The 24,485-nt window shown below is 42.4% G+C and overlaps 2 protein-coding genes and 1 long non-coding RNA gene across 6 annotated transcripts; 1 reads left to right on the top strand and 2 right to left on the bottom strand.

The window, feature by feature from the left end:
• Positions 1-13,205: 13,205 nt before the first annotated feature.
• On the top strand, positions 13,206-14,507 carry LOC141636638 (uncharacterized). Its single transcript, XM_074446751.1, has one exon. It carries the CDS (start codon positions 13,206-13,208, stop codon positions 14,505-14,507), a length of 1,302 nt encoding a protein of 433 aa, XP_074302852.1.
• Positions 14,508-15,049: 542 nt separating this feature from the next.
• LOC141636654 (cysteine-rich receptor-like protein kinase 8) lies at positions 15,050-17,691 on the bottom strand. Its single transcript, XM_074446752.1, has 7 exons — positions 16,923-17,691; positions 16,696-16,821; positions 16,486-16,607; positions 16,187-16,397; positions 15,770-16,007; positions 15,474-15,624; positions 15,050-15,397 (listed from the first exon to the last, which is right to left on the bottom strand). Exons 1-7 carry the CDS (start codon positions 17,689-17,691, stop codon positions 15,050-15,052), a joined length of 1,965 nt encoding a protein of 654 aa, XP_074302853.1.
• A 4,124-nt stretch (positions 17,692-21,815) lies between these two features.
• Positions 21,816-24,103, bottom strand: LOC141642421 (uncharacterized). 4 transcript variants are annotated; one of them, XR_012543306.1, is made up of 4 exons: positions 23,957-24,103; positions 23,349-23,453; positions 22,737-22,919; positions 21,816-22,126 (listed from the first exon to the last, which is right to left on the bottom strand). It is a non-coding gene; the product is annotated as an uncharacterized LOC141642421 (long non-coding RNA). The 4 variants fall into 4 exon arrangements; XR_012543307.1 differs by having other exon boundaries at positions 22,737-22,922; positions 23,349-23,427; positions 23,957-24,102; XR_012543304.1 differs by having other exon boundaries at positions 22,737-22,922; positions 23,957-24,102.
• Between the last annotated feature and the right edge of the window lie 382 nt (positions 24,104-24,485).

Raw genomic sequence — 24,485 nt, forward strand, 5'->3', positions numbered from 1 at the left:
GGTTGGATTACTCCGCCGGTGGAGGGTTGCACTACTCCAGAATGGTGAAATGTATCATCTTGGTGTAGCTCGGTTTCGTCGGTCACGACTACTTGTTGTTTGGACATCTTAGCTTTTGGGGTGGGTTTTTCTTGTGTTTTTGTTTTTGTTGTTTGGGAATGAATGTGACTAGCTTTTAGTGTCTAACTCCCCACAGACGGCGCCAATTGTTCCGGGTGTAAATCCAGAGCAGATGTTTGATACCACTCATAGCTAGTAGAATGATGTCCTTGCTAGAGTCCTTCTTGCGGTCTCCTGAAACGATGAACAAACTGAGGGCTCGGCTTTGGCCGAGCGTACTCACTCCGACGCTCAAGTCAGTAAACTTAGAGAGGTAAGATGTTCTGCTTGGCTAAGAGTGTATTGTAGAGAGATAAGGAAGATATTACCAGATGAATAATGGTTATTAGGTCAATTTTGTGGATCCCTTCCTCAATGAAGGTTGAGGAGTATTTATAGGCATTCACCTTTTGTCACGTAGTGGCCAAGTGGCCAAGTGGCTATCAGGTGGAAAGACCGTTGTACCCTCGGCCGATGGACCTGTGGCAGGCTCGCCGAGGGTCTTGGATATGAGTACGCGGATATGTGTCCCGGCTAGCTGGTTACCATGCCGAGACTCAGGTGACAGGCCGATGGGCTCCATCGGCTAGGCTGTCTGAGTCGTTGACTATGCTGTGGATACCCTTGACCTTGCTCAATATGTTGACTTGGTCAGCGGTGCAGAATATGCCCCATCAGTTATATTTTCGCTTTATCGCGGGGTGTCACAGTAGAATTGTCCCACATCAGAAAAATAATCCAAGTTTGGTGAATATATTACTTATAAATAGTAGAATTGTCCCACATCGAAAGATTAGTATAAGGTGGGGGTGATTATATGATTATAAATAAGAGTTAACCCACGAATATATTAATCTTTTATTTTTTTTGAAAGAGATATTTTAATAATATGTAAACAAATCATTAGACATCGAATGTAAACATTAAACCCTTATAACTTTTTTTTTGCATTATAAATAAGTTAATTACCCCGTTGCAACGCACGTGCATTCAAACTAGTAATAAACTATAATAAAGTTTAATAAAATTGCATAGATTTTAAATTTAATATATAATTTTATGATGATAATAAATAATACCATAAGTATGCATATTTATACTAATTAATTATTTTATTTTAAGGAAATAGAACATCTTCTAGTCTTCTATAAATATTTAGGAAAATTACCAAACATCTTATAAATTAATTATTTTATTTTAAGAAAATTTACCATCTTAATTAATTATTTTATTTTAAGGAAATTGACCATGTTTTAGCCTCTTACAAATGTTTAGGAAAATTACCAAGTTTCTATATAATTTAATTTTAACCCAAACTATATAATATTTGCATTGAGATCCCTTAATCGGGTCCATTACACGGTGCTATTGATTTAAAATTATATAGTATAATAAATTTGTATAATTTTCTTTAATTACGTTGAAGTCAGTTGGTTTTTGAATTTAATATATACTAGGTTTGGTGCCCGGCTTCGCCCGGGCTATCTCTATTTACCGTTAAATTTTATTTTCAATGAAATAAACTATATTGGAGTTGTCTAACTCACACGTTTACTATTAGTAATATATTTTTCTATGTCATATCTTGTAATTATGATGAAATATAAAATTTATTTTCAAATTATGAGACACGTTCAGTACCCCGCTATTAATATTATTACTTTCACGACATTCTTTGTTAATATCATTACGTTCACTACTCCCGTGGTTACTATTATTTCTTTTACTAATTCCTCTATTTTTTTCTGTTAAATCATTATTCCCGTTAATTTTATCCGGCCTTTATTTAAATAAATAAAATATTTTGTTGAGTCGATTGGTTATTTAATGTTCATACTTTTTCCCATTGTTACCACTGTTACTTTCACTACATTCTTTATTACATTCACTACTCCCACTGTCACTATACCGTTAATTTTATTAATCTCGTTGCTGCTACTATTACTTTTACTACATTTAATTTAATTTACAATTCTATGATGATACTAATTAATTCCATAAGTGGGACATGTTAATTTTAAGGAAAATCAATATATTATTGTTGTTCCGGGTTTAATTCCGAAGCAGGTATTGTTACCACTCGTGGCTTGTAGAATGATGTCTTTGATCGAATCCTCCTTTGGCCTCTCCTGAAATGATGAACAAACTGAGGGCTCGGCTTTGGCCGAGCGTACTCACTCCGACGCCCAAGTCAGTGAACTTAAAGAGATAAGTTATGTGTTACTTGGCTAAGTATATATTGTAGAGAGATAAGGAAGATATTACCAGATCATGAGGTATTTAGGTTATGAATTTGGGGATCCTTTCGTCAATGAGGGTTGAGGAGTATTTATAGACTTTCACCTTTTGTCACGTAGTGGCCAAGTGGCCAAGTGGCTAGCAGGTGGAAAGACTGATCTACCCTCGGCCGAGGGACCCATGGCAGGCCGGCGGGCCCTGTTGACTCTCCGCCGAGGGGTCTTGGATATGAGTACGCGGATATGTGCCCCGACTGGCTAGTTGTCCCCCCGAGACCCAGTGACAGCCGACAGCCGAGCCGAGTCGGCTAGGTCTGTCCCCGATACGTTGACTTGCTGTGGATATCTTTGACCTTGCTCAATATGTTGACTCGGTCAGCGGGTGCAGAATATGCCCCATCAATTTGCCCCCAGCGTAGTCTATGCCGTGGTATGGGCTCCGATGTGTGTTGAGCGTATATTCTGCGCAAGTAAAAATTTCCTTTCCCGGCTTCTTCTATCTCGGCTTGGTTCTGCTTAGGCCGTACCATATCCCCCCTCCACATGGATGTGTAAAGGGCATCCGATGTGGAAAACAAAGTGACGCTGGCCGAGACCAGGGTTGAGAGTGCCGGTTGTTTTTGAATGCCTCCGGCCGGTGCTACCTAGCTTGGTTGATCATGTGGCCGGCGGATAACAGATACTTAGGAGTTTGTTGAGGAAGATGAATAGGCAAAGAGATATGAAGGGGCGTGTTGAAGACGCTTGGTCACTGTTGCGTTGATTGACGTTCAACTGTTGCAACGATTGACATTCCGTGGTTGCATGTCTGACACGTGTCTGTTCGCTGATTGGCTAACGTTTCATGGGTTGTGCCCTGATTGGTCCTTCTTCATGGGCTTTCCTCTATAAATAGGGCAGTTAGTCCCTGAAATTGGCCACCAATTTCATTTCCTCTAAAATTTTCTTCTCTCTAAACTTTCAAGGGCTTCTTTTTCTTCTAATCTTTAGAGTCGTTACTTCGGCTAGTGCTTTTCTTCAAGGTAAACAAACAAATTTTTCTCAATCTCTTATTTTGTTAAGTAATTGTTGCTACCATGTCTTCTGCTGATGCCGGACCTAGTAACCGTGCGCCGGGGGGTTCCCCGTCGCGTCTTGATGAAGAGGAGGCACTGGCCGCCATCCCGCTAAGGTCCGGGGTCCTAGGTCTCCTTTCTCCGAAGTTGATCCAAAAGTTTTGGAGGATTGGGAGGATGATGACGAAGCTGATGAAGACTTTGATGATGACGGTGAGGAAAGGACTCCTTCTGGTGATGAGAGGCCGCATCTCCTGGATCACGGCGAGGCCTGTATGACTGGTCTTGATCGTGCCTGGACCAATAAATTCGCCAGTTGTTCCGGTGAAACTCTTTTCGAGGGTCATTTCTCCTTCGGTGAGGGGTACAAAATTGTTATCCCCGAGGAGGGTCAGGCGGTCTGTTGCCCTCCCCCGGGCCATATCGGCGTATACATCAGGCACCTGGAGTATGGGCTCCGGTTTCCTTTGAATGAATACGTCACGGCCATCATCAAAGCTATGAACGTCGCTGTGGCTCAACTGCATCCGTTGGCCATTAGGACGATAGTCGGCTTCGTGTGGCTCTGTCTCTTTAAGGGGGAGGTCCCAACAGTTAACTTATTTCGCCGGCTTCATCATCTTCGGCCATCAACTTCCGGTAAAGTGGGGTGGTACAACGTGCAGATGGAGCCGGGCTACGTTTCCGTGTCCAAGATTACTTCTTGTAAGGACTGGAAATGGCGGTGGGTGTACGTCCAAGTGCCGGAGGACTACCCATTGCCTCGGTCTTTCCAGAGCCTTGTTCACTTGCGGTGCGAGAACCGGGGAGAATATGAGAAATATATCTCCCGGGGTAAGCTTAAGATGGACGCTTTGAAGGTCTATCTTAATGCGGATGAGAAGCGGGCGATGCAGCTGTTTGATGCTGAGAAGGGATGGATGCCCCCGACTCAGATTATTCTTCAGGACGAGCTGCTTTGCTGCGTCGGCCTCATACCGGCCCTCAACCGGGGTGAGTAGGGTCGGTGTGAGGCCCATCTTTGTCTGTTATGCTTCTGTTTTTAGAGCTTTGTTTCACTTTCCTCATTTAACTCTTGCTTCGTTTCCTTTGCAGACCGTTTTGGCCCGGATCTGTCGGAGGATATCCTTGAGAGAATAGGGCTTGATAAGGACAAGAACGTTGTCAATTTGCATCCTAAGGCCCAGACTCGTGATCGCAGACCGGCTCCCACCGACCTCATGGATCAGTAGCTGGAGGCACTGGATCCGGCGGTGGCTCAAGCACGGGTTCTCGGAGGCATGCCGAAGAGAAAGCCAAAGGCAGCGTCCAGGTCGGCGACGGCGTCAATCCCAACTCCCTCTTCAACCCCAGCGGTCCAGAAGGAACATGTGGAGGTCGTCGATATCACCGAGGAGGTGGTGACCGTTGCGAAGGGCCCTCCTCCTCCAAAGAAGAGAAAAGAGCCACTACCGGCTTCTACCGTTGCCGGGGAAAAGAATGATTCATCCGGTCCTTCATTTAAGAAGGTCCAGACTGGTACGGATCTAACCTGTGGTTCAGACTTAGCTGGTTCATTATGCATTCCCGATGACAGACTCTCTGACGTGTCAATGAATGTTGACGTGGATGCGTTGTGTGAATTTTTTGTAGATCCGCCGTCGGCAGCCGCCGTTCTTACTGAACGGCAATTAGAGAAGCAGCCTGAGAAGGCGGGTGATAGAAATGTCACCGTTGACTCCTCACTCCAGAAGGTTCCCCCCGCCGAGCTTGTGGCAGAGGGTACGAGAATATACAAGAGGCTGGCGAAGTGGACTCAACTAGCCGGCTCCCACATTATGGAGCAAGAAAAGGCCATGGCCCAAGCTGGGCCATTGATCGAACGGCTTAAGCTTGATCTTTCCACTGTGAAGGGGGAAGCCGGGAAGGCTAAGCTGGACCTCCTTGCTGAACGAAAGCGTGAGGAGGAAGCTGAGAAGCTGCTCTTGGCCGAGAGGGCCAAGGTTGAGGCTGCTGATGCTGCCGTTGCCAAGCTTCTGAAGGAGCGGGACAGGTATAAGGGCGGTTATGACGCCGTGGTTGCCAAGAGGGAAGAATGGAAGGATCTGTACTTGGATCAGTCGGAGGCACATAGGGGCACAAGGGCTATCCTTGCCCAAAGGGAGAAAGATATTGAGATGCTTCAAACTGAGATCATCCCTAACATGTGCGCCCAATTCCGGGACCAGGCCGAGGAAGCGACCAGGGAGGCAATCAAGAAGCTCGTTCCTGAAGGCTCCTTCCCGTGGCGAAGGCGGCTCAGATAGCTGAGGCCAAGGCGGCCTACGATGCAAAGGTGAAGGAGGCCAGAGAGCTACTGCTGCCGATGGAGGGCAGCAACAGGCATAGGGAGACGGGCGGTCGTCACCAGACTCACCTGGCATCTCGGACAGCTTCAGCTGTTCGGGGGCCAATTATTAAGCCTTTCCTCCCTGCCATCTTTTGGCGCTTCAAATGATATGTCTGTAACCTTTTGCTTTTCTTTTCCTTGTTTTTTGTAAAACTTTGGTAGGTTGTGTTTTGGCTTATCCCTATGGGGACGGTCGTCGTCTCATCGTCTGTTTTTGCCTTACTTGTAATCATTTTTAATAAAGCTTGTTTATTGGCCCTCGGCTTGGCCGGGGCTTTGATCACAATCCTTCACTTGTCTTTTTGCGTTATTAATTGAGCGCTTTTTCGTTTTTACCTTCGGCCTGGCCGAGGCAGTTAGAATGCGTATCTCAACTGTGTTTAATGTATTTTTTTTTTAAACATGTTGGCATGTTGGTCGCTTCCTCTTTCACTCTCGGTCTGGCCGAGGCGTCCGATTTGCGCTTCCCAACCGCCGCTGTGAACATGTTAGCGTATCTGTAGACATATTGATCGCTTCCTCTGCCAGGCCTTCGGTTGGCCGAGGCGGCTAGAATTGCGTCTCAACTGCACTGAGTATACGTTTCTTTTAGCGTATCGGTCGCTGTGTCCCCGTCGGGGTTAACGGCGCGACAGCGTTCGTATCTATAGACATATTGATCGCTTCCTCTGTCGGGCCTTCGGATGGCCGAGGCGGCTAGATTTGCGTCTCAACTGTACTGAGTATACGTGGCGTCTATTTCTTGGGGTGACTGCCCGGTGGCAACCGTCGGCGTCTACCTCGAAACGACTATGGAGAGGACAAGCACTTTGATGGAAAACTTGGGTGATTCTTCATTTGATATAATCATGCGTTGGGGTGCCCACAATGGGTTTGGACACCTCCGCCGCTATACAAAGTACTTCCTTAGGTTGTCAGTGTTCCAATGGCTCATCAAAGGCACACCCTCCATGTCTGTAAGCCGGTATGTACCCGGCCTCATTTCCTCAACCACTTTGTAGGGACCTTCCCAGTTGGCCGTCATCTTTCCATGGATGTTTCCTTTGTTGGTGGCGGCCGACTTCCTTAGGACCAGATCCCCTATTTTTAGGTCCCTCTTGTGGACTCGTTGGTTGTAGGCTCTTCTCATTCGGTTTTGGTATACTGCCAAGTTGAGGCGTGCCGTATCTCGGCTTTCTTCGACCAGTGTCTAGGGAGGCTTTGGGCCTTCCTCATTTTCAACCGGGTTAAAGGTAGCCGTTCAATGTTGGCATTTGCATTGCTTTGATTGGTAGGACGGCTTCAGATCCATAGACTAGGTGGAACGGACTGTACCCCGTTGCTTCTTTCTCCGTGGTTCGAAGGGACCACAGAAAGCCGGGTAGTTCATCGACCCATCTTCCTTTTAAGTCTTCAACCTTTTTCTTCAAGCCGTTGAGTATCGTTTTGTTGGCTGCCTCCGCCTGTCCGTTGCTCTGAGGGTGGCAGACGGAGGAGTATGCAAACTTGATGCCCAACTCTTCTAACCGATTCATTATCAGTCACTCCAAAATTCTCGGCCGTGGTCAAACACCATGACTTGGGGTAGTCCAAAACGAGTTATAACATTCTCCCAAATCACCTTTCTCACGGCCGCCGTAGTCTTTGCAGGCACCGCGACTGCTTCGACCCATTTGGTGAAGTAGTCGACGACGACGATGGGGAACTTCCTTCCCCCGGAGGCCGTCGGGAAGGGCCCTAGTAAATCCATCCCCCACTGTGCAAATGGAAGGGGACTGAGCACCGGTTGTAGGTCTCGGGAAGGAGCGTGTATCACCGGAGCATGCATCTGACAGTTCGTACACTTCTTCGTTTTTGCCCTGGAATCTTCAAGCATGGTGGGCCAGAAGTAGCCGGCTCGGAGAGCTTTGTGGGCTAGTGTTCTTGCCCCCATGTGGTGTCCGCAGGTGCCTTCATGAATTTCTCACAAGTATAAGCTCGCGTCATTTACCGGGCCGACACATTTCAAAAGTGGTCTTATTACGGACCTTCTGTATAGTTCTCCTTCGAACACCAAGTACCTGGCGGCGATCCTTTTTATCTTGGCCGAGAGATTGCGGTCCTCCGGCAACTCATTTATAAGTTTGTATTTCATTATCGGAGTCATCCACGTCGTCTCGGCTTCCACGTCGCCCACCATGCCGACGGTCTCAGTGATGCTCTTCGCATTCCTGATATCTACCAGCACGGTTCGGCTGACATTCTTGATGGTTGAACTGGCAAGTTTTGAGAGAGCGTCGGCCCGGTTATTCTTAGACCTGGGGACGCATTGGATCTGGAAAGATTTCAGTTTTGCTGTGTCAGCTTTTACCCTTTCCAGGTATCTTACCATCCCGTCGTCCCGAGCCTCATACTCTCCTCTGATTTGGTTCGTCACCAATAGTGAGTCTGTTTTCAACACAATGTGTTCGCCCTCCGGCGGCTCTAGCTAGCTCGACTCCGGTTATCACCGCCTCGTATTCGGATTCGTTGTTTGAGGCCGAGAAGGTAAATTTCAAGGCATACTCAAACTCGTCCCCGTTTGGGCTGATGATAAGGATGCCGGCCCCCGCGCTGTTCGTCGTGGAGGAGCCGTCGGTGTATACCTCCCATACACCTGGATTTGGCTCTTCTTGATATGTGCATTCGGCCAGGAAATCTGCAAGTGCTTGCCCCTTTATCGAAGGCCTCGGCTTGTACTGAATGCCGAAGCCGGAGAGTTCCACTGCCCATTTGATAAGCCTACCAGATTGTTCGAATTTTTCCAATGCCTTCTCCAACGGCTGGTCGGTTAAGACCGTTACGGGATGTGCGTCGAAGTAGGGTTTTAACTTCCTTGCGGCAACGACGACGGCGAAGGCTACTTTTTCAATTAGTGGGTAGTTCCTCTCGGCGGCCAGTAGTGTATGGCTGATAAAGTAAATTGGGTGTTGCTGCTTGTTCTCTTCTCTCGACAATCACGACCGACCGTGGCCGAGGTAATCGCTAAGTACAGATATAGCGTCTCCCCAAAGATCGGCCTGGACAGGTCGGCGAGTGTCGAAGGTGAGCTTTCGGTTGCCGAAAGTCGTGCTCTGTTGCTCCCCCACCTGAAGTCTTTATTCCCTTTTAGCATGTAAAGAATGGAGTGCTCTTGTCGTTTACCGACCGAGAGATGAAACAGCAAGGGCCGCCATCCTCCCGGTCAGCGTCATTACTTCTTTTCGGTTCCTCGGCTCGGCGGCAGTCCAAAGATTGCTTGGACTTTCTCTGGATTGGCATCAATTCCCCTGGCACTGACAAGTACGCCGAGGAACTTGCCGGCCCGGACACCGAAGTTGCACTTCTTTGGATTTAGCTTCATCTTGTATTTCCTTAGTGAACAAAATGTCTCGTGTAAATTGGCTAGGTGCTCGCTGTCAGACTTGCTCTTTACAATAGCATCGTCGACATAAGCCTCAACGTTTCGCCCTTTCTGATTTTGGAACACTTTGTCCACCAGTCTTGTGTAAGTTGCGCCGGCGTTTTTCAAACCGAACGGCATCATTTTATACATAAATGTGCCGTCTCTGGTGATGAATGCGCATTTAGGCATGTCTTCTTCGGCCATGAATACCTGATGATACTCTGAGAAGGCGTCCAGCAGGCTCAGCATAGTGTAGCCTGCAGTGGCGTCAATTAAACTATCTATTCGAGGCAGAGGATAACAATCTTTGGGGCATGCTTTATTAAGATTGGTAAAATCTACACACATTCTCCATGCCCCCGATGATTTCCTCACCATTACAACGTTAGCTAACCACTCAGGATAAGTACAAGGCATGATAAAGCCCGCCGCTAGTAACTTATCTACCTCGGCTTTGATGGCCTCATCCTTCTCGGCTGAGGAGTTCCTCATCTTCTGCTTGACGGGGCGAGCGGTGGAGAGTACGTTCAGCTTGTGAACAATCACCTCCCGGCTCACGCCCGGCATTTCGGCCGCTGAGTAGGCGAAGACATCTTTATTCTTCCTCAGCAGAGTCCAGGAGGTCGGCTCGAATTTTGGTTCCGGTTGACACCGACGATTACGGTGCGGCACGGGTCAATCTCCACCTCCTCGGTCTCCGCTCCTTCGACCATGCCGACGGAGGTATCCATGCGTTCGCCCTCCTGTTGCAAGGATGGGCTCTTCCCCTCTCTCGATTTCTTCGCCACTTTGAAGGATTGCATGTTGCACCCTCCGCGAGATACTTGGACATTGACCACTTCGTCCTTTTCGTTCTTTGAGACGAGCTTATGCGCTTCCCCGGTCGAGACATACATCAATGTCGGGCCGGATGGACATTCTGCGTCGGCCTCGCTCGAGTGACTCGGCCTATTAGAACGTTGTAGGCGGACGAGCCGTCAATGACCACGAACTCAGACATAACATTCTTGGCCGCACTCCCTTCGCCGAACCTCACCGTGGCTGATTGACCCGGGGGTACCGGCCGGCCCCAGAAAAAGCTGTACAATGGGTTGGTGCAGGGGCTGAAGTCTTCAACCTTCAGACCGAGGTTGAGAAAGCACTCTCTGTACATGATGTTCGTGTAGGCGCCTGTGTCAATCAGGCACCTCTTCACCAGGTGGTTGGCTATGTCCAAGTGGACTACAAGTGGGTCGCTGTGAGGGGCGATGACTCCCTCGTAGTCCTTCTTCCCAATAGTTATATCGGGGATACTGGAAGCGGGGGTTGCTGTGTTGGGCACAAAGTTGATGGCCTGATATAGTTCATTCAGGTGCCGTTTGTGCCCATGAGCGGACCCACCGTTCTCGTTGCCCCCGATGACAACGTGGATTACCCCTATCCGTTCAAAGACGGATTTCTTATTTGACCCACTGGTATCAGTTTTTTGGCCCCCGACAACATATTTGCCGAGGCTCCCCTTCCGGATCAGCTCTTCAATGGCACTTTTCAGATGCCGGCAGTCGTTAGTTAAGTGGCCGGTGTGGCCGTGGTACTCACAGTACTGGCTCGCGTCACCGTCCCCTCTCGCCTTGGGAGGCCTTTCCCACTTCTGACCCTCGTTTTTGCTCAGGGCGAAGACCTCAGCAAGAGATACGACTAGGGGAGTGTGATCATTGTACCGTTTTTTGTAGTACGGTACCGAACTTCCCCCGGCGCCCGCCGAGCTCTGCTTCCTGGCGGATTTGTCGGGCCGTGACTTATTATTGTCACGGCGTCCTTCGTCCGGGTTGTCCTCCCGGCGGCTCTTCTTCTCTGAGTGCCCAGCCTCGCTGTGGCCTACCCAGGTCTTGTGATAGTCCTCCACCTTTATGACTTGATCGGCCAGCTTTCTGGCGGAGTCTAGGTTCAGGCCGCCGTACTTGATGAGCTCGTTTTTTTAAGTCCCCTCTTGGGAGGCCTTTCATCAGTGCGAAGGCCGCCAGCTCGGGGTTACACTCTCGGATCTGCTGAACCTTGGCGTCGAACCTCTTCACATAGCTTCGTAGAGACTCGCCCCCCTCCTGTCTGATAGTCAGGAGATCCGAAGTGTCCACGACCCTCCTCTTATTGCAAGAGTACTGGGCTAAAAAGGCGTCCCTTAGGTCGGCGTAACAGTATACCGAGCCGTCGGGGAGCCCCTTGTACCAACTTTGAGCCATCCCATGCAAGGTCGTTGGGAAGACTCGGCACCAGACTTCATCAGGTTGTTCCCACACCGACATGTACGACTCAAAAGCCTCGGCATGGTCGGTGGGGTCGCTATCCCCTTTGTATGTGAGCGCCGGCAGCTTCAGCTTGGTTGGCACGATGGTTTCAAGGACATAGGCACTGAGGGGCTGTCTGACCACGTGTCGAACGACACGCGGCGATCGGCTCCTCGCATTCCTAGTCCGGCTCCTCTCCCCGTGGCGGGAAGGGCTTCTTCTCCGACTCTGGTGAGTCGGGCTTCTTCTCCGACTCTGGCGAGTCGGACTTCTTTCACTCCTCTGGGGCAGGTCTCGTCGGTGCTGCGGCGACGCTGTCCTCCCGCGAGTGCGGGAAGGACTCAGGTCGACCACTAGCACTCCGGGCTCCGCCGGCGTCTTGGCAGGGTCAGCTTCCTCCAAGGCTTCGTTCAAGTTTCTCGGAGTCACATTTTGGGCCCTGGTCTCCAGTGGGGGTGCCGCCGCTCTTGTCGTTGTGACAGTGTGAGTCGGCGTGCCACCTATTAGGTCCGATGCGACTTCCCGGTTTAGTTTGCATCAACCACATGCCCCATGATGGTGACCTGGTCGGCGGGCAGCGGTGTATCTTGCTCCTTTGGCATCCCGTTCGTCGTATCAGTGATACAGCCGGTGGTGGATTGCCCGATTTCAGAGTTGTGGAATGTGTCATCCTGGTAGAATTCATTTTCCACAAGCGCCCTCTCTGGTTGTTTCGACATCTTCTTAGCTTGTTGGGTGGGTTTTGTTTTTGTTTGGGAATGAATGTGACTAGCTTCTAGTATCTTTTCCCCACAGACGGCGCCAATTGTTCCGGGTGTAATTCCGAAGCAGGTATTGTTACCACTCGTGGCTTGTAGAATGATGTCTTTGATCGAATCCTCCTTTGGCCTCTCCTGAAATGATGAACAAACTGAGGGCTCGGCTTTGGCCGAGCGTACTCACTCCGACGCCCAAGTCAGTGAACTTAAAGAGATAAGTTATGTGTTACTTGGCTATATATATTGTAGAGAGATAAGGAAGATATTACCAGATTATGAGGTATTTAGGTTATGAATTTGGGGATCCTTTCCTCAATGAGGGTTGAGGAGTATTTATAGACTTTTACCTTTTGTCACGTAGTGGCCAAGTGGCTAGCAGGTGGAAAGACTGATCTACCCTCGGCCGAGGGACCCATGGCAGGCCGGCGGGCCCTGTTGACTCTCCGCCGAGGGGTCTTGGATATGAGTACGCGGATATGTGCCCTACCGGCTAGTTGTCCAGCCCGAGACCCAAGTGACAGCCGACAGCCGAGTCGGCTAAATTTGTCGATACGTTGACTTCTTTGTGGATATCTTTGACCTTGCTCAATATGTTGACTCGGTCAGCGGGTGCAGAATATGCCCCATCAATTGTGTTTTCTAAATTTAATTACTTTAATTTAATGTAGTTTCCATAAATATTCTTCATCAAGGCATCTTTATATTATACTTTTAACAAAAATTATATAATATTTACATTGAGGTCCCTTTATCAGGTCCATCACACGGTGCTATCGATTTAAAACTATATAATATATTTAATTTGTATAAATTTCTTTAATTACATTGAAGTCCCTTGGTTTCTGGAATTAATATATAGTATTGATTGATTGATAGTATTGATTGATTGATAATTTGTAAGTCCTTTCTTATTCACTCCTCAAAAGTTAAAGGTTAAGTAATCAAATCTAAATTAACATCAAGCATTATTTTTACCTAGTGAAAAAGTATGTCAAGGCCTCTAAAAACACCAAAGATGAACCATGGCGTTAATTCAATAACTATGGAAGATTTAGATGACTATATCCTTACTCAAATACTACTTAGACTTCCGTCTTGTGCAACCGTAGTAGCATCCAGTCCTGTGAACAAGCGTTGGTATTCTTTAATCTCGGACCCCAACTTTCCGGTCCAGTTTGGCAACCACAAGAAGAAAACCTCCACTTTTTTGAAGGGCTCGGGTTCCAACATTGATGAGCCACCATTTACCTTGGTTATAACCTTGTTGACAAAACTCAGACCTTATGGGAACAACAAAACCAATAATGTGTCCGGATTTGTCACGGAATTCATGTTCGGGTCGCCAAAATTATCATTGAAATTCCTGCCTGGTAATTCTTTCATTGCAAGGGCCACCTTCAAGGACTTAGTGTTATGTTTTGATTGCGGTATCTTTGACGTACGCGGCGGCGGCAGAGTATATTACATTACCAATCCATTAACCAAGCAATGGGTTGCTCTCCCACCATGCCCTCGTGTTGAGTATCAATGGATGCCTGCTTTTATATGTCAATCACCTTATAACAACACTCAAAATTACTATAATTTTAGAGTTGTGGAGGTTCGTCGTCATCATCGAGACAAATTAGAGTTGGTCGTTTATTGTTCAGAGATTGGTGATTGGAAGGAAATTAACCTTACGTTTCCCAAGGAGGCTGGACCAGTCACGGTGAATATTAAAGACCTCGAGACTGTTGTTTGTAATGGTATAATCTACTTTAAAAATAAGTTATGTTTGGTGGGATTTGACCCGTTTGATGTGAATGTCATTTGTGACACGACCCTTGAGGCGAAAGTTATGCCACCATTACCCAATTTTGGGTATTTGCTAGAATCCTCGGGACAATTGTTACTCGTGCACACTCCTAATAGAAGGGCCGTACCCTGGTTGTGGTACCAAAAAGATGGGATAGATATTGAATTACAAATGGTAGTGTGGAAGTTGGACCCGAACCAAACACCTCTTGTATGGGAAACGACATTTAAAGGCTTGTGCAAAGGCACCGGTAATAAAACTGAATCGCCATGTAACTCCCCCGGATTTCGATACAACATTTACTCCAACTACATTGGGGTACACCCATACAATGATACGCTGATATATATGTATCTTTCCTACGAAGAACAGCTGTTTTTGTGCAACACGCGAACAGAATGCTTGACGCCTTTAAGAAGTTTCTCTAACTATCATTTGCGGACTGTTCAATTATTTCAACGACTCGAGCACCAATGGTGGCCTACCTTAGTTCCTTGTTGTGCTATGCCTCACAATCGTGCAGAATTTGACACCACTACTGCTTCGTAGTGGTAATTGCTGGATTTTAAACCCAAAACTAGTTATGAACTTATGATTGTTGCTAAGGTTCGAGTAATTATTATTGTCACACTAATTTCGGTGACAATATTGCTGGATTTCATGTGTTACCCACCAATATAATTTAATTAGGGATATTCTACAGTGTACTCCTGAGTTTTTCGCTTTCTATGTTGTACTCCTTTTTTTTTTTTTTTTTTAATTCTACATTGTACTCCTAAACTTCTTACTTATTTCTCATCATAACCTCGTTTAACTCTCCATTAACTTTATCACTATCAAACGATACTTTGACATTTATTCTGACTTATTAATGTTGTATCACCATTCTATATGAGAAACATCACAAATCACTTTTAATAAGCACCAACTACTATTAAAAACATTTGTTATGATTCATGACATAATAATGAAGATTTTTTGGAACTTTTAGTTATTTTCGTATACTATTTCTTGGGCTAATGAGTAATCGGCGAACTAATAAGTAAATGAGTAGGTTATCGAGTAACTAAAATGTACTCCGTATAATCCCTTTATCGAGGATACAACTCTGTAATGTCGTCCATATTTTTGGTATCATGACTCGAATATTCACGACCTCGACTTTGATTTGATTCAGCTGTAGTTGTTACGGCAGAAGATTGTCCAGAACTATAAACAGTACGTACAGGCTCTTGGGGTGGTTCCGGCTCCGGGAATTCTACTAGATGGCCATTTAAAGCCGAAACAATCGGGGCCATTGTCGGCCTTTTGTTTGCTTCTTCTTGGATGCAAAGCAAGCTAATGTGAATGCATCTTGTCACTTCCTCGCTCGAGAAGCTACCATCAAGTCGATCATCGACCAGGTCTGTACCCGTTCCTTCCGTCCAGAGTCTCCATGCCTGGCACAAATAACAAAATGTGTTATCCATAGGACCTATACATTCCGTTGTATCAAGCGTGTGGATTTCGACTTACTCTTTGTACTAGACTCTCTTCCTCGTAAGGAAACAAAGTTGAGTTACATTTGTGGCCGCTTAGTACCTCCAAGATTATTATTCCAAAGCTGTAAACATCGGTTTTGACTGAGAATCGACCCGTCCTAGTATACTCTGGTGGCATATATCCACTGTGATAATCATATCAATCAATTTAATTATAGGGAATTTTTATTGTTGGAGAATTAGCGAAAAATAATGAGATTTTAAGACGAAATATGCGAACAAATTAGTTCTATAAACAACAAAAATAGGTTAGTTGATGGATGAACTTACTATGTGCCCATGATCTTACTAGTAACAGCCTGAACTTGATCTGTACCCACGAGTCTTGCCAATCCGAAATCCGCTATTTTGGGGTTCATACTTTGATCTAACAGAATATTGCTTGATTTCAGGTCTCGATGAATAATCTTCAGCCTCGAATCTTCATGGAGATATAGAAGTCCTCTCGCGACTCCAGCTAAGATCATGTACCTTTCTTCCCAACCAAGTGGCGTTGGCTTGCTCGGATCTAGCATTAGTATATATGGAAATAACAATCGATTTATGCTAATGCGATGAAATTCAAATAATATTCGACTTTTAATAAAACGTTTTTTTTTCAAAGGATTCTACTAAATCACTTTTTTATTTTTCAATGAGATATTTATCGTCAAACTTTCTCCTAATAGTGAACTTTGTCAATCTTACCTAGCAAGACTTTGTCGAGACTCGAATTTGGCAGAAGTTCATATATAAGCAGCTTTTCATTAGAATGTATGCAAAATCCCAAAAGCCTAACCAAATTCTTGTGCTGGAGTTTCGCAACTAAAAGAACCTCGGTCTTAAACTCTTCAACGCCTTGCCCTGAGTCTATCGATAGTCTTTTCACTGCTATTTCTTGACCATTATCAAGTCTTCCCTGAATTCACAATGTATAACCTAAATTAATACCGGTACTCTTTTCGTCTAAGACATTTGTTTACCTTCATTATTATTTACTACTATACCTTGTATACTGAACCGAATCCACCTTGTCCAAGTTTATTATCGTTCGAAAAGTTGTTTGTTGCCTCCCTAATCGTCCTGAAATCGAACTGAAGCGATTCTGTTGCTGTGATTTCTTCAAACCCTGAGTAGCAATTGACAAAAGAGCAATTAAAAACATAGTTCAATTTAGTGCGTAACAGAGATTTTCAGAACATAAATTGTGACTATACCAAGGCGAGATTTTCTGCGCTTCTGAAGGTAAATGCATAAATAAGTACACAAGAGCAGCAGCATGACTCCTACGACAATTGACACCGCAGCTATTACAGCAGCGTGAGACCGTCTCTTCTGCTTCCCTTCATGGCAAAAAATTACATTGTAAGAAAAATTCTGTGACGAGGGACTATATAATTCAAGAAATCATTAAACAGCGGAAATAATTAGGATCGGACCTTACCATTTGTAACAGGCACTATAGAATTGGTTGAATTCGGCAAAAAGAAAGCCGTATTAATAGCCTCACTATAGAAATGGTTGAACTCGTACCTAACGTTACAACTCGGCTGCAAAACCCGGGCGCCATACATTTTAGGAAGCTGAGCAATTGCATTCTTCAAGCACCGGTCACAATCGTCCTCGGTCAAGTAAGGGTTACACTGCCCGAGCGAGTACAACTTATCTGATGAGTCCGTCACATCCGATTCCTTAGTACCATACTTAATGGTATTATTCGCGACTTGAGGTGCCAATTTATTTGTATTATTCTCAAGAGTCTTCACGAAAGCAACAAACTCATTACTCGAGACATTTTTAGGATTACCAATCACCCTAGACGGAGCATTGTCCGAAAAGGGCAAGTTCGAGTACCCAAGCATGCAATTATCAAACCAAATAATGGCCGATCTTTTAAAAGGGCATTCACCGGACATAGTCCCACTGGCTTGGTACACACATGAGCTACAATCGGAGGCACTAACATCGCCTCGACAAAGGTAATGAGCGTGGATTTGATCAACGTTTTGACCGATGGACGACTTGTAAAACCCGGTGGAGGCGGCTTGTTTAGTTAAGGTGGATAAAAGAGTGTCAAGGTTGGTTTGATATGTGCTATTTGGGGAATATATTGAACTATCCGTACAATTAGCAAAGCAAGTATAAGCTAGGGAGGAGTTGGTCTTTACTACATAAAATCCAAGTATAGAAAGGATTGATATTAGTATTTTCATGTTATTAATTAGAAGAGATAATTAACATGTTTGATGCTTGTGCCTTATGTTTTGTGGTGATTGAACTTGTATTTTTAATGAGAGTTTTAGTGAGTCTTGTCTCAACCAAATATTCAATTCGCGTTGACCTCTTCAACTTGCAATTTTTCAATTAGACTAGATACGGAGTGGATAGTGATAGGGCGCCATCGGGTGACGTCCAAATTGGGTGCCACCCTCTCACAACAATTGTTTATTGAAGGGGTCTCCACTCACCCCATGTAAGAGGGCGGCGTCCAAATTGGGTGTCACCCGGTGGCGCCCTTTCATTTTCCTTAATTAATATGGTGTATGGAATAATTCGAACCTAATAGAGTAAAAGTTTGATAAGTGGAATTGAGGTTGACTTGATTAAAGATGATAATCAGGTCACTCGAATTAGTTATGGTAGGGTAAAAGTGGGTTGGCTTATCTTGGATTTGGGTTGTTTCAGCTCAATGACAAGTTTGGGTCAGGTACAGTTTATGTTGGGTGTTCATAGAGGGTAAAGTGGAGTCGGGTTCGATTCAGGTGAGTATGTATCTGGTCAGGCTATCAACAGATATTTTACCTATGTAATTTAATTTCGGATGGTTAATTTCATGTTAAAACAATGTATGAATGCATTAAATTTAGTTTTAATTCAAAACAATTATGATAAATGTCAAATTAGTCTTATTTGCATCGTTATTAAGCTAATTCATTATCGGATTTTTTATCAGGTTGAGTCAATATCGGGTCACGTGTTAGTCCAGGTCGGGTTCGAGTTGGAACAAATAAAACTGTTATCAATTATCGGTTTAGTGTCAGGTCAGATTGAATCGGTTTTGATTCACCCAATTTTCAGCACTTGTCAGATTTCTTGTTGTTAAGGTCGGGTTCCGCAGGTTAGGTCTTTGTCAGCTCTACATTTGATTCACCCAATTTTCAGCTTTTGCTCAGTGGTAACTGAACTTGTATTTAACTTATTGAGAGTTTAATTAAGTGGGAAAAGGCTAAACATACACAATGTGTATGGAATTTCCATACACATCTAATCACAACGCAACATGTGGCAATCTCAATTTAACCTAGTTTAGTTTTTTTTAGGGTTAGGTTAGTAATTTTGCAAATGTGGTTCAGTTGTTAATCATAGGTAGTTAATTTATTTATGGAAGTTTAAAACAAAATCATTATTCATAATCTATTTTAATTAATTACATTACTCCTGATTTAACTCCTACTTTAGTCAATTTTTTTGTTTGTTTTTTACTAATGTTGATCAATCTTGATTAAATCAATCAAAACTTACTGAAGATAATAATCGATCATCAAACTCCTAATTCATTTTGTCAAATCAATTGCCCTAAATTAATTACTTTGATTAATCTTAACATAAATCAATAGCAGAATTTATAACGATTAATCATGACACTACTCACGATCATAATTTATAACTAACGGTTAACCCTATTTAATTTATGAAAGTTGATTAACATAAAAATTTGGGATTTTCGATTTTACATTGAAACTTGATGAACCCTAGTTTCAATTTCATCAAGCCATGAACCCTAAATGTAATTGTTAAAATCAATTAACCCTAAATTAGTTTATTCGATTTTGTTAAAGAACCCTATTTTTTTTTACGGAAGTTCTAATTTTTGTCAAATCCTAATCGAAATTCTAATCAATTACACAAAGTTTATGAACCCTAATTTTGGGTAAATTCATGATTACAAATTTATAATGACTAAACATAAAATCAATCAAGATAATAGGGCATAATGTTCTTTCTATATTGTTGAACCCTAATTCAATCATCAAAATCAATTATGACACTTGAAGAACCCTAATTTAATTATTATTTTTTTGATTAAATTTGTTAAATTGATGAGCCATAATTGATAAATGTGTACTTTAGGTTGGTATGATTTTACGCGATAAAAAAGGTAAAAAAAAAATTGTTATTGAGGTTCGAACACGGGTGGGAGAGAATAACGCGATATGATCTTTGCAAAGTGACTTGTAACCAAGTTAGCAGGGGTATCAGCACGTCCATTTATCTTCTACATTTCAAAGTGACTAGTTTTTAGGAATGATTCAATTAAGATTTCGGTTAGCTATAATTTAGGAATGATTTAATGAAGATCATATTTTTTATTTCTTTCGAGATTCTTCCATATTGACCATATATTTTTCATTTTATCTTATATTCGTCCATTATATTTTCCGATTTTCTGTTAGTTATTTTCTTTTTATTCGAAATTTTTACAATCCATTGATTTAGCACTTGATTTTGGAGGGAAAATTGGGAGGGAAAAACAACTCTTCATAAACCCTAACCCAATTATGGGATTCCAAGTTGAAGATGGAGGCCTTGATTGGTCAATTTATGCTCCTCCTAACAAGATACACGGACTTCCTAGTGCAATAACAAACCTCGATAAAATTCATGCGGTTCAAGTGAAGGATCTAAACTCTCCGCAAGTATGGTTGCTGCATGCAATGACCTAATGTCATTCTACACCTTTTGAAGGTGTGATTCGTGGACGAAATTAGCCATGACTCGTGCATGCAAACCATGGGCTTATAGTTAGGCACATTGCAAGGAAACAGTCGAGAATAAGTATGATGAAGCCGATGGAAAATATAAAATATTGTCCTTGACTATGGTACTAGTTAGATTTCGATGCAACTCTGTTTGATGAACGTTTTTATGCATAATTTTCCGTCTTATTTTGTATAATTAGTTGTTTGTGTAATCGGAGGTATAAGTTTCGTTTTGTTGCAATTGTGTATGTGTATCTCATTTTCAATTGCATGGTAAGTGAATGTTGTAATCGGATGTGAATGTTGTAGTCGGATGGCGTTTTAATTTAAATCGTTTGTTCTTGTTATCGGATTGTTTAATCTCGTTCATTTTTTGTCAACATCTTGCATGAAGTTGATTGATAAATTGCACAAAGAATAGCATGTTCGAGTAAGATGGAAACAATTAGTGGTCAATTGCTCCAGTAATCGGTTCATCAAAACTGATTGATAATATAATACGAATTAAATTTCGATTGCATTTGAACACGCAAAAAATGTCAAATCAGTTGAAAATTTTGGTAGGATAATTAGAGTCAATTGCTTGTTCAAGTAAGATGGAGTACAAAGTTGTACAAAGTAAAGCAATTGATGTGACTTAAAATTAGAAATTGTAAATTACATAACATAAGACGACTTATTAATTACAAACTTAAGACGGATTGTTAAAATACACGAACCCAGCAATGCTTGACATAAGACGGATTATTAAATTGCACGAACCCAGCATTACTTAAGACGAATTCAAACGACTACAATACACACAATGCAATACGGAAAATACACACAATGCAATACTCGAGTTATGTAGAATAAACCATTCTCTATATGTTTTACTCTCCTTTTATATTTTGGTCTATCATATACTGCCCATATATAATCACGGTGTAAATGCGTACTGTATAGCTAGACGAACTGATGAATATTGACGATATCTCCGTAAAAATGTTATGAACCTCACGAGTCATGACTATTGACATAATAATGATGAAGTAACTCGAAATAATTAAGCATAACCACATAACCCGTAGATACAGTATTGCCGAGTTAAGCCTTACTTTTAATTTATTTTTTCCCTTCAAACTTAATTCAAATGACTTGGTTTGATATAAGATGGAAAATACAAACAACTTGACTAAACAGTAAACACAATATACAAAGTACAATACTACTAGGGAAAAGATCGTTTGCGGCGCTCTTGAATGACTTTTAGCAACGCTAAATAGCGCCTCTAGGGGATATACCGACGCTTTTAAAAGCGCCGCATTTGCTCGTGCCGCTAACCCCTTCCGCGGCGCTTTTTATTTGCGTCGGTATAAGTCATATAATAGCGTCGCCAAACTAGCAGCGCTATATTCTTCTTGTAGCGCGCTTTTCAAGCGTTGCTAAATAGAAACCGTGCCTGTTATAGAGCTTCAATTATTTTGTTTGGCTGCCTTCTCATTACCAGTAGTCACGCTCTATTTAAGCTTGTCACGTCTTATAGTATTGTCATTGGCAAACAATTTATGAAGCTAATTTAAAAAACTGAAATCCCATAAGAAAAACATAGTTTTTAAATTATTCACCGTCGAGTCAATTAATACATAAGCTCTGTGTACACATTCCAATCCATATGTTTGTTCTAACTAAAAGTGAAAATGTTGCAACAATGACTACAAATAATAGCTATGATACTTAATTGTACAACTCGTTCTTCACCACTACTCAAATTAATCAAACTAGTCTTTTTTGAGTTCTTGAAGCATCTTAGAAGTATTGTCATCAGCATAATAAACCTTCCAACACCTTGTAATGCAACTTGACTTCCAACCCCTAGTAATGCAGCTTGATGCTTGAATTTTTAACACTGCTAAGATCCATGTGAAGATAATATTAAAGGTCATATCATGAAATCAAAAATGAAAATCTTGACGATTTCATTTAACGAATTTACATACATCACTACATCAGCATAACAACCAAATGCTCATACCAGCATATCGTCAATATTTTCGCCAGTACTTAAATTTAAAACTACCGAATATAATAACAAGCATAATTTAATAACGTACCGAATAAAGCTTTAACAACATACAGTATTAAACCACCTAAATGCAATAGCGGATCTATCAATTTATCAAAAGTTTCAATCTTGAATATAAATTCAAAAAAGTAAATATCCACACACAAGGTTACATAAATTCAGAAACAAAAATAAAATCAATAAAACATTCCAACCTCCAGATATTGCCTAGCTGCTCCAAGAAAGGATCAGAATACTCGATCAGGCCCAAAATATAAAGCAATTGTACTATAAATCCGGAAAGTTTGTGTTAATGAGGGATACTACTTATCAGCTGCTAAACGTAACAAGCTACACACATCCACCATAAGCGTTCAACGAAAATTATTCACACATTTCGGTCAAGTGATAACACCGGGAGAGGGTGAAAGGATTAAATGTTTTAGTTAAATACCTTAGTATTGTCATTATCAGAATCTTCGTCGGATTTATTCACACATTCCGTTGCAGAGTTGTGACCTTGTTCATGGTTATCATCCTCCGAGCTCCTTTGCATTTCTTGGATGCTTCTTTTTCTACTAATCTTTAAATTCGTAGCATTAGCCATTTTCCTTGACAATGTGTAAGTTTCATCAATCTACTAATTATATTTGACAAAAATTAATAAGCACATGATTTAAAATCAATTTGCACACACAACTTCAAAGAAAACAAGAATGCACAATCAGACCAACAAAAACTTGTTCATACTCTACTCAACAGTTGAAATAAAGCAACTTCGTCCATAAACTAGTGATAACTATTGCAAAATAATGATCTGGTGACACCCACCATATTTCAACAATAACAGCATACAGGTTTTGAGACAGAGCTTAAAAAAACAAAGTTGTTATAGTTTCTCACTGAAGCGAAAACAAAAGAGACAAGTGTAGGAATTAGTCATTTTTCATGTATTACCTTTGAGAACCGTTTGATAGATAACAAATGGAGATTCAAGTATTTAAGGTACCATATTCATTGCATTTAAGAAACTACTCAAATAAGTTAATGGATGTTAACAACTTACAATTAGGCAATGCACGCTGTTGATCTGGATACTAGCGTAGGTGGCAGAGGAGACAATGGAGAAAGGCAATGATAAATTCCTTCATTCACAATGAATAACCAACACCTAGGAGAGATTATTAAAACAAGTACACAAAACAAAGAAAACTATCTACAAAAGACATTGTATATACTTCCTCCGTCTTATTCATTTGTTTACCTTCCATTAAAATACCGCTCACATACAGAGAATAATAAAGGTAAACAAACAATTGAGATTAAAAATAGGAATCATATCCCTAAACCAAGATATCCTAAAAAAAACCATGTAATTCGCAGTATCCAGTACCTCATGAAAACAGTCGCTCAACTCCGTAAATTTCAAGTGATAGGATAACAAGTATATCAATATCTATTGTTATTAGATCATCATTTATGGGTAAACTTGTGGTCTTATACTACTCTAGTCATCATATCCAACTTAAGTCGTTGAAAAAGAATGCAATTTATATAAAAATCGTCAAATAAAAAAAAAACCCAAATTTTCAATTGAAAAACATACAAACAATTAATTAGTGCTAATGATAACTACGACATAGAAAGAGAAAGACAAGTAAGGAAAAATGATACCTGATTGTGAGATAAGAGATCTTGATTTTCTAGATCTTGAATGGTTGTGCTAACTTATGCGCATAGCCCTTCCCCAAAGATGGTGGTGATAGAGAGGTTATTTTCTAAGGGTTTACTAGTACTGCTGGAGTCAATGGGATATAATATGGGGCTCAGATTATCCCGCCTTTTCTATTTTAATTTTTAGGATGACGCTTTTGTGAGGCGCTTTGTATAAGCGCGTCTTTTTTTATGCTAATGAGTTTGACTCAGCACTTTTTAGTGATAGCGTCGTAATACAAGCGCCCCAAGAGGCCGATTTTGTAGTACTGAATACAATATACGAACTTAAAATTAGTATTGAACGAAATTAGAGAATCGTAAAACAATAAATAATTTATTCAAATATATAGCTTTAAAACTGAAAAATTACATGCTAATTTCGGTCCAATAACAAACGTAAAAATACACGTTTAAAATGCTAATCAGTATCTAAAACATAAAGCTAATGAGTGTTACGAGATATGTTCGTATGAACCCTTCTTCATCG

This window comes from Silene latifolia, chromosome 2 (genome assembly GCF_048544455.1).
Source record: "Silene latifolia isolate original U9 population chromosome 2, ASM4854445v1, whole genome shotgun sequence".
In the NCBI taxonomy this organism is placed as follows: Eukaryota; Viridiplantae; Streptophyta; class Magnoliopsida; order Caryophyllales; family Caryophyllaceae; genus Silene; species Silene latifolia.

What these genes read in the sequence shown, in the direction of transcription:
- LOC141636638 (XM_074446751.1), top strand. Translation starts at nt 13,206, where the DNA reads ATGGAAGATTTAGATGACTATATCCTTACTCAAATACTACTTAGACTT.
- LOC141636654 (XM_074446752.1), bottom strand. Translation starts at nt 17,691, where the DNA reads ATGAAAATACTAATATCAATCCTTTCTATACTTGGATTTTATGTAGTA. An exon ending in TATAGTGCCTGTTACAAATG is followed by an intron (nt 16,822 to 16,922) that starts GTAAGGTCCGAT and finishes TTTGCCATGAAG; the next exon opens with GGAAGCAGAAGAGACGGTCT. An exon ending in TCTCGACAAAGTCTTGCTAG is followed by an intron (nt 16,008 to 16,186) that starts GTAAGATTGACA and finishes TACTAATGCTAG; the next exon opens with ATCCGAGCAAGCCAACGCCA.